Source organism: Pagrus major, chromosome 10 (assembly GCF_040436345.1).
Source record: "Pagrus major chromosome 10, Pma_NU_1.0".
NCBI classification, from domain to species: Eukaryota; Metazoa; Chordata; class Actinopteri; order Spariformes; family Sparidae; genus Pagrus; species Pagrus major.
The window spans coordinates 13,053,436-13,063,060 of NC_133224.1; the positions used below are offsets into that span (position 1 = coordinate 13,053,436).

Genomic DNA, 9,625 nt, shown 5'->3' on the forward strand with positions numbered 1-9,625 from the left:
TAATATACTCCCTCTGCATTCCAAGGTTTCCTTCAGTAAAAGTTTAGAATTATACAGTCAAATGAGGACTTGGTTCTTTCACAGTTTGCCATTGCATTAGGTCAGTGTAACAAATATTACCAGGCCAGTGATTCCAGTGAAAGGCAGGTGAAGTTTCATAGTCTACGAAACCTTTCTGGAGCTTCACAGCAAAACCGTGTTGCAGCATACTCCATAACAACTGGAGTAGTTTGGGACTCGTTTTAAAATAACAACTGAATAAGAATTGGGTCCTACATCTCATCTGGTGTGATCCAAGTCTCCGGAGGCCCTGAAATCCCAAATTGATTTGAAAAGTAATTATTTTCACCAGTGGAGCTCATGCACCCACTTGAGACGGGGTGCATGCTAGTACTTTATGCTTATCTGCTACAGATAAGATTTTAGCTTTAACAGAGGTGTAAATAACATCATATCAAATCAATTTGGGATCTGGGTGCCTATGGAGACTTGAATTAACCCAGACACACTGTGTGGAGCCATTTTATGTTTATTTTCCACTGTTCTTCAATGTTGTAAAAAAGGTCTCCATCCTATTCAGTTGTTTAGGACAATGCTGCAAAACTGTTCATTCATTTTTGTGTAAACTTGGGTGATTGGTGGTTTGAACCTCAGTCCTGCCCCGATCTTTGACTATGATGATTGACTATGTTTACTCTGTAAACATAGTCAAAGCCCAAAGCTGGTGCAAAAGGACACTTGTATTTACATTATTTCAGCTGAGTCAGGCTTTTAAGTAGAGCAGCCAATCAGAGAAGGGGTGGTCTGGTTATCTCAACAATATGTGTCTAGCATCTCTTTCTGCTACTATATAAGCCTGTCTGAGGCTGGAGCTGCTAGTTTTAGTCTAAAAAAAAAAAATAGGAAAGGTGATGAGTGAGCATGTTTCCACTCTGTGCAGTTAGTCTGTTGGTTATAATGTCACTTAAGGGAATCAGTGCACAGCGCCAGCAAGTAAGTGTTCAGGTAGCATGGAACAACAGTGGAGTTGAAGCTGTTGAAGGTAAAAACAGATTTACAGTATTGCTCTCTCTCTTTCTCTGTGTGTGTGTGTGTGTGTGTGTGTGTGTGTGTGTGTGTGTGTGTGCGTGCGTGTGTGTGTGTGCATGCGTGTATGTGAGTGAAATCTTTTCACTCCTTCACGTCAACTCCACAGCTTCATCTCCAAACTGTAAATGTCAGTAGTGGCTGTACTTGTAGAGAGCCACAACAACAGCACTTATTCTCTCCATTCATTGTTTCCTAGCTTACCTACTTAGCATGAAAGGTAATTTTGATGTTGTCATAAGTTGAACCACACTAACTTCCTGCCCCTTCATTCATTTCTATGTGATGCCGTATTTCTGTGTCCGTTTGAAAACAATGTGAAGTTTATCCTTTGAACGTCATGATGTTGTAATTCTGGTTCCATGTTGTGGTCATGTTCCACTTTGGTCCATTTTAATCTCAATGCTTATGCTTCTTTTCATATTCATCAGGGGCTGTGTAGCCAATCAAATCATCCCTTTGTTTCTCTTTTGCCTTTGTGTTTCAGCTCGTAAGCAGGAGATCATTAAAGTCACTGAGCAGCTGATCGAGGCCATCAACAACGGAGACTTTGAGGCCTACACGTTAGTTCCACTAGTTCGACCTCAAATATCTGAAACACAGTGACCTGTCGAAGCAATTCCTCATATATGTCCACGACTCTGATATGGCCGTGTTGTGTTCAATTTCAGGAAAATATGTGATCCTGGCCTCACATCCTTTGAGCCTGAGGCCCTGGGCAACTTGGTGGAGGGCACTGACTTCCACCGCTTCTACTTTGAGAACGGTAGATTTCTGTTTCACGTTGTACAATGAAGCTGAAGATCAAAGCATTCAATCTAAAGTTGACCATGATAGAACTAGACAAATTTGATATTGAAAGGCTTTCTCAATTAACTCTAGTGACCCTCTGAAAAATGAAGTGCCTGGAGTTTCATTTTGTGATGCTCAAAGTGTTGAATGACATTAAACACTAAAAGTAAAACACTCTGCACAGTAAGACTCCTCAAAGTGAGTCAGATTATTTTTAAGGATGAATTGGTTCTTTTAAACAGACATATTTGACAGATACCATATCAGAAGCAGAACTTGCTTTGTGCTTCACCCAGTTCTGATCCACTTCCTCCTGTGATTAGTCAAGGAAACAAACAGGTCTGTTTTTTAATGTTCTAACAGTCTTTTTCTCTGGTCAAAATCAAAGCACTCAAAACAAAATAAAATTAACTTTACATATGTTTTAAATCTAAACTAGTTCAGCAGGTTTAGATGATAACATAACACACATTTATGTATAATAAATGATCATTTTAATTAATGAAGTACGTATGTTTTTGACCCGGCAGATTGGTCCTTTTTCCAAAAGGAGCAGCAATCCTCTCATAAGCTAACAGTGACTGTTCTTTCTTCTCTTGAATGAGAAATGTAGTGTAAGGCACCACAGCACCCTGGGGTCTGAGGTCCTGAGAGGGCAGGTCACACTTCTTTGTGAACTCTGGGCCACGTCTGAAGAGCTGGAATTGGTGCTTTATCTTTCAGTAAACCATCTTGCTATTTGGTTGTTAAGTTCTTTGAGACGGTGTCCTGGTGCGTTTGGAGTCGTTTCATGACTCTGAGGGACTGATGTCCTGAAGACACCAGGCTGACTGAGAGGTTTTCCAGTCACATCCAAATGTGCTTGTGGTGATGATGCTACATCCTACACTGATGGGCTACACCACCTATTCAACATGCTCAATTGGCCGAATAGCCATGGAAAAGGTGTGGGACACGTGGGTCCATAAACGCACTGGCAGCCAATGTCAATGCCCGTACACGAGCACTCTGACAATCAGACATTTTGTAGACAAACAAAACCATTTAACCAGTTTATTTAGAGGCCAAACTGAAAGTGAGTGCCCCTCAAATGATGGTGATAAACCCTCTTTGCACAGGAAAACTACAGTAAAAACCATTAATCAAGGTCATGTTTCTTGCCCTAACTATTTCAGTAATAATAACGTTGTACACCATGTTAATTGTGGACAGGAAAGATGACCAGGAAACACTATAAAAAATAGTTGTGATTAGGTCTCTGGTTTTATTAGTATTCAATATCATCTTCAGAGTCCTTAAATGTGCCCCCCTGTTATTCTTTTCCTCTGCAGCTCTGTCCAAGACGAAGCAGCCCATCCACACCATCCTGCTGAACCCACACGTCCACCTGATCGGGGATGAGGCCGCCTGCATCGCCTACATCCGCCTCACCCAGTATATCGACGGCAGCGGCATGCCTCGCACCATGCAGTCAGAGGAGACCCGCATCTGGCACCGCCGCGACAGCAAGTGGCAGAACATCCACTTCCACCGCTCCGGCTCGCCCACAGTGCCCACCAAGTAAGGCGCCCCCACCAACAATGTGATTACATAAAGTCCAACTTTAATTATCCCAATTGGGAAAATGAGATATCTGAGTTTCTGTAAGGAATATCAAGCAAAAAGAAAGTAGAAAATATTTGAGGACAGAATGGGGTTTTGATCTATTAATGACTCTACATGTGATCTGTGTTTCAGTTGAGAGGACCATCCTTGACTACAAACACTCTCCAGCCTACAGCAGTCAGCTGAACAGACCCTGCCTACCAAGTGTCCATCAGCTCCTTCAGCCAATCCCTGCCCATGATAGCTACAGCTCTGCCCTCTCAGTTTGTTGTTTACATATTGTTGCTGCTGGACTGAGGATTATTGTACATGATTTAAAAAAAAAACTTCCAAGTCCTGACAATATAATTTTGTAGTGAGAGTGTGGTGTTTATTCTTGGATATTACCACCTGCAGCATGTTTTTATTATTGAGGTTTTTAGATCAGTATGTTTTAAATAGAAGTGGTTTTCAGAGGAGCCAGTTGTTCCAGTTGATTTATTTTTATTGGGCTGGTAAAATATGTGAAACGTCCAGTCATTCTGTAGTGACAGTTTTTCATTTGAATATTGCAGATATTGAGGAGTCATGAGCTGTTGTGATGATGTTTTTCGCCTTTGGGCATGATGGCCAATATATCACAAATCTGCTTTTTACTCATGTATCTTTTCTGAATTGCCATCCATTAAAGCTCAGACTCAAGCTTGCTTTTGTTTTGGTGATGTATAGGTTTGGGTAATTGATGCAAATTGCTCTCTTAACTTAGTCTTTAGCAGTATCCATATGAACTGAGTTGGCTACTTTTACAGATCTGTTTTCTGGTTTGCCACTGGCGCCAAGTTTGTTTACTAGGAATTTAAAGTACATGTTTAAAAGGGAAAAATGAACTAAAACATGTGTGTTACCTTGGACCACCATCTTCACAGAGCAGCATGTGAGAAAAGTCTCTTATGATAGAATGTAAACTATAGTGATACATATAATTCTTTAAAGCCATTCTGTGACTCGCTCCAGGTAAATCATATTTTCATACAGTTAGAAGCTTATTACGTGAACTTTATCCATTCTAATTCATTGTTTACTTTTTATATTGTGATATTGTTGCTTGTACTTCGACTTAATATTATTATTACTTTCCTTTAAGCCCCTTTAACCTTCACTGGTGATTCCCACCTTTATTCTTTTTTGGCTGGTGTACGCCAATGTTTCACTGCACTATGTTTTACACTGGACAGGACCAAAGCAGAATCATGATGTTCAGCTTAAACTTCAGTTCTGAAATAAGTTTCCCATTTTAATATAATTATTATTTTTTTTATTTTTTTTCCACGGGAATTTAATCATTCGCCAGAATAACTAAGCAGTAAATCACCATTCTAGTTATTTTTGTGTCACTGTTGAATTAAAGGGAAAGGGGATTGTTAGCATCACTTACAGGTTCATGTGTAAGACACTTCAGATTAGATGTTGTGAAATGTCACCGACAAAAACCACATGGGAAATTTAATTCCAGAATCAAAGCAAGGGGAAAGACAACAGTCACATTCACAGATGGGGTATTGATGAATGATTATGTATGTGTTGAGGATATTGAGATTTTTTGTTCAGAAAAGTGCTCGCATTCTTTGGTTTGATGACATTTGTCCCTCACACACCGCCCTTTGTTTTTATCTAAGATGCGTTAAATTGCCAATGGGGCACTGGTAAATAACTTTACCATGATGGGACAAGTCTGATGTATGTTTATGAAATATCAAATAAAATGTGTGATTTATGCCATGACTTTGTACTTCTTTCCTTTTGTCTTCTTTTTTGACTGTTATAAATGCTGAGCAAGCTGTGTTTATATTGTGAAAGACTTACTGCAACCATCAGCTGAAGTTTATCAATAAAGATATCCAACAAGGATCAATATTGGGCCCTTTTTTATTTACTCGATACATCAATTATATATGTTTTCCTAATCAGCAAACCCATCCTCTATACCTTTGACTGTCCTGCAATCTGGCCTAACCTCTTCTAAACTCATTAAGACAATATGTACTTCACAAGAAACCAAACTAATGTTGTGCCATCGATAGTTTGGCTCATGCTATTTGTAACTCTAATGAATGAAATATAGCATTATTAAGATTTTGGTCAGAAAGCAGATTATCCTGCAAAGCTCATGGTGAACACCTGATTTAAAAACTGAAAAACTGTAGGCGAGTTACAGGCTTTTAAACTGTGTGGGAGTGTTGTTACAGAGTCATTAAGGTGTTAGCTCTGAGTTGTTAGGGCCACTTGTGGGTCGTTGACCCAACCGGCCTTCATGTGGCTTGCTTTGGCTAGGTGAGCCCAGGTGTGAATAGTTGTTAAGCTGTCTGGGGAGGGACCTCAGTACTGCATTGTAGGTGGGTGATAGGTAATGTCTTAGGTACTGTAAATAAATCCATTAATATGAGAGAAGCTGTTTTTATCAACATGGTAATCATCTGATACATCAAATAAAATCATGTAGTTACATTTAAACATAAAGAAAACTTCAGATCAAACTTCTTTCCATCAGGGGAAAAGTGGAGTGTTTCCCATCATGCACTCTGTTCTGTGGAGAGAAGAGAAAAATATGCAGCTGTCTTTATGATTTAATTCTGATGCTTCAAACACATATCAATATGTACGAGAGGAAACAATCCAACTGTGGTTTCATCACACAGTCAAGTATTCAGACCAGTGTGGCTGCAAAGTACCTTTTGGCTTTGGGTGGCCTTAACTTCCGCCTGCGTGTGCACTTATCTGTATATCATGATGCGGACCAATGAAGCAGATTATGATGGCAATGACAATGATTTCAATAAAAGAACTTTCTCATATTGACATACAATAATGTTCCAAAAGGCAGCTGAAAAAGCCAAATCGTCCTCGATGATGTTAATGCCTTGAAAACTTTGGGGGAAGGTACCCATGTACCAAGACCTACAAGCAACACATACTGCAAGCGTAACAGTCAAGGAGACAGTCCCTCCTTTGTCAGCTCAGGTAAACCTTCCTCTCTGACAGTGAAAACGCTCGTAGAGATTATTGTTATCTGTTCTCTCATCACAACTCTCTCTTCAAATGACAAGAAGCCCTGAGGGGCAAGGATATTTCTTTTTTTTCTGGTGCTCCTTTTTCTCAGTTCTACATTTTTTTTTTCATGCGTGAAATTTTCCACAGTATGAAGCATCATGTTGAGACACCAAGATGATTGACATGCAGTACAACATATGTCTGAACGGGGCTTGACTCTAATACACATTATGAAGAGTGAGCAGTGACATAAATATGAAGAGACTTCAAACTTAAGTAACTACAGTTACAGTTGTTCCCTCTAAATCTATGAGGAACACTGCTGACAGCTTATTGCTGGAACAAGTTTATTGATGCAGAAATTGGTCAACCACCTTTTAAATATATATATATTTTAAAAAACATGAAATATAGAGAATATCAAGCCATTTTTAAAATGACAGAGGAAAGCTTGTATGTGTAACAGGATGTGTTTTTCACATAAAATACATTAAATTTTATAAATGTTTAACTCTTTTTAATCAGAAACTACAAAAGATGCTGACTTTAATCGCCTCGTACCGAGTGTCGAGGCACATAATATTTGTTCTTTGCAACAACAAACAACAACAAAGGTGTCAGAACATACTGGACATTAACAACAAAACATTTCAATTATTATATGTGATAATCTAAACTCTTTATACCAAATACAACAGAAGATTAAAACCATATGATACATTTATTTGAAATGAGCTGCTATTAGATTAACTTTACAAAATACTGTTTGTTATTTGGACAGCACAGCTGCACACAGTGATCACATAAAAGCTGTGAAAGTACACAGATGTAGTTTTTCATGTTGTCGTCTGTTCCATTGGTTCAGTTGATACACATTTCTTTATTGACCTGAAAGAAAACGTAAAGTCAACAAAAAAGAGATCGAGGTTGATGTCAGGATTAACATGTTTGATCACATTTCACTCTGTCCCCCTCTCTCTCTCCCCCTCTTTCTCTCCCCCTTCTACCCCCCTCCCTGCCCCTCTTTCTCTCCCCTCTCTCTCCCTCTCCCCTCTCCCTTTCTCTCCCCTCCCGCTTTCTCTCCCCGTCTCTCACTCTTCTTCTAGTATTTCTAACAGCTCCATGGTGAATAAAAGGGTATAAACTGTACCACGTTCAGCTTCTTGACGGCCTCTGATTGTTTCATAGAGACAAACAGAGAAATAAATATCAAGCCAAGGTTAGTTTACAATACTTATTAAACAAACTAAGATTTTTTTAGATTACTTAAAATATGTAAAAAAAAAAAATAAAGATTAGTTTAACTGCTTACCATGGAGAAGAGTGGAGTAATTATCATTCTCGTAGTCCACACGATCTGCGTTGGCGCTCTCAGACTGGACTGGTCTACAACACGTATCAGATACAGAACATTTAAATAGGAACATAAAAATGTATTGATGTTACGTTCAAAATGAGATGAAGCAAGAAGCATGAATCTGTGGAAAAGACACTTGTTGTTAGATGGTTGTTATACTGCTATTCAATCTCATGAGATCAGAGTATGTGTGTGTATTTGAATAATTAAAAAACATGTAATAATAGAAGAAGAAGGTCTCACACTTGGACGCTCTGTAGCAAAACAAAACAGGCAGAGGAATAACAAGAACGACTTCACAAACCAGCCCAACAATCAACAGGACAGGAAATGAAGAGCGTTCAGGCCTGGACACTGCTGGAATAAATAGAAAAACAACATTCGTCTAAATTTCTTTCTCAGACAAAAAAGAAAACAGTTTACAAGAAAAAGCAGCAATTATTTTAATCCTACTCACCCTGAACCGACATCCAGCTCTGTGCTGACTCTTGTCCTGAGTGTTGACACTTGTAGAACCCTTCATCTGACTTTGACACTGCAGAGATATTTAACTCCCATCTGCTGTCACTTTGAATGAGTTTCTCATTGTGACAGAAAAACACAATGGACACGTTTTTTTCTCTTCTCAAAACATAGTGAAGAATTACAGACTCTCCTTCAGTCACAGGACAGGCAGGGCTCAGCAGGATCATATCTCCATCTGTTAAACAGTCAAAGAATACCAGGTTTCAGTCAGAGATCAGCTGGTTGAGGAACTTGACAATGAGTTGATGTAGAGTGATGAGAAAAGACACATACTGTTTTTTTTTCTTTTACATTTTTCTCATTGATTTAACAATGATGATAAAATCTGACGTTTCATCTTCATACACCTTGTGTGTCTTACTGTTCAAGAACCCTTTCAGTTGGCTGAATCTGCAAACTCACAGCTAAATGTCACTAAATCCTTCACACTGGACTTTAAATGCTGATCATGGACCTAAAAACTGAAGAACAGATCAGCCACAAATCTATATTCTATATTTACACATGGTTAAAATCACAGTGTGATTAAATACTTAACTGTGTTTATTAAGTGAAAAACATTCATTACAGGAGCGATCACGAAGCAGAGTGTTGGGCAGAACTCTTAAAATGTCAGTGTACTGTACTCCTCAACACACAACGGGATGTTTGAAGTTGGTACAGTGTAACGGGAATCTGTTCTCAGTTGATGACCTCTTCACTCTCCACTCAGCAGAGTTTCCCTCACAGCTCAGTGAGACAGAGTCAGAGGCGAAGTGTTGAGCTCTGTCAGGACTCACTGTGAGAGACGCTGATGAGTGAATATCTGAAAAACAACATGTGATAAGAGGTCAAACAGAGCACAGAGATCTTCAGATATAAAATGCCTCAAATCAAATAGTCCTTAGCTTTGTTTTTATTGCAACAAAGTTCAGTATTTTAGTAAAATTCTGATTTCTACTTTGACCTCTTGCTACAATTTTGAGTACATTTTAAAATGATAGACAGCCAAGTGACAACAGCTGCTGTAAGCAGAAGAAGAGCTTAAGTGTCCAGACTAAAAGTACTTTTTGCAAATGAGAGCAGAGTTTTGGCCAAGATATCAAAAAAGAAAAAAAAGATGAACAGAGCTGATATAACATCTGTTTCTTAAGAGATAGAAGCACACTGACCTGCAGACCAGACATACTTAGGGTTACTGAGATCAGAGTAATACACTGGATCTCCTCTCCCAGCTCTGCACCTATATCGTGC

At 39.0% G+C, this 9,625-nt stretch overlaps 1 protein-coding gene across 4 annotated transcripts in view; it reads left to right on the forward strand.

Annotated features, from left to right (window-relative positions):
- The window catches only part of camk2d1 (calcium/calmodulin-dependent protein kinase (CaM kinase) II delta 1), a 101,068-nt gene extending 95,824 nt beyond the window's left edge, over positions 1 to 5,244 (forward strand). For all 4 annotated transcript variants that reach the window (XM_073474557.1, XM_073474558.1, XM_073474556.1 and 1 more), the window contains exons 15-18: positions 1,574 to 1,649; positions 1,758 to 1,852; positions 3,210 to 3,438; positions 3,616 to 5,244. In XM_073474557.1, coding sequence (XP_073330658.1) covers positions 1,574 to 1,649; positions 1,758 to 1,852; positions 3,210 to 3,438; positions 3,616 to 3,619 — 404 coding nt within the window. In that variant the 3' untranslated portion in view covers positions 3,620 to 5,244. The remainder of the gene's footprint in view (positions 1 to 1,573; positions 1,650 to 1,757; positions 1,853 to 3,209; positions 3,439 to 3,615) is intronic.
- Positions 5,245 to 9,625: the final 4,381 nt, after the last annotated feature.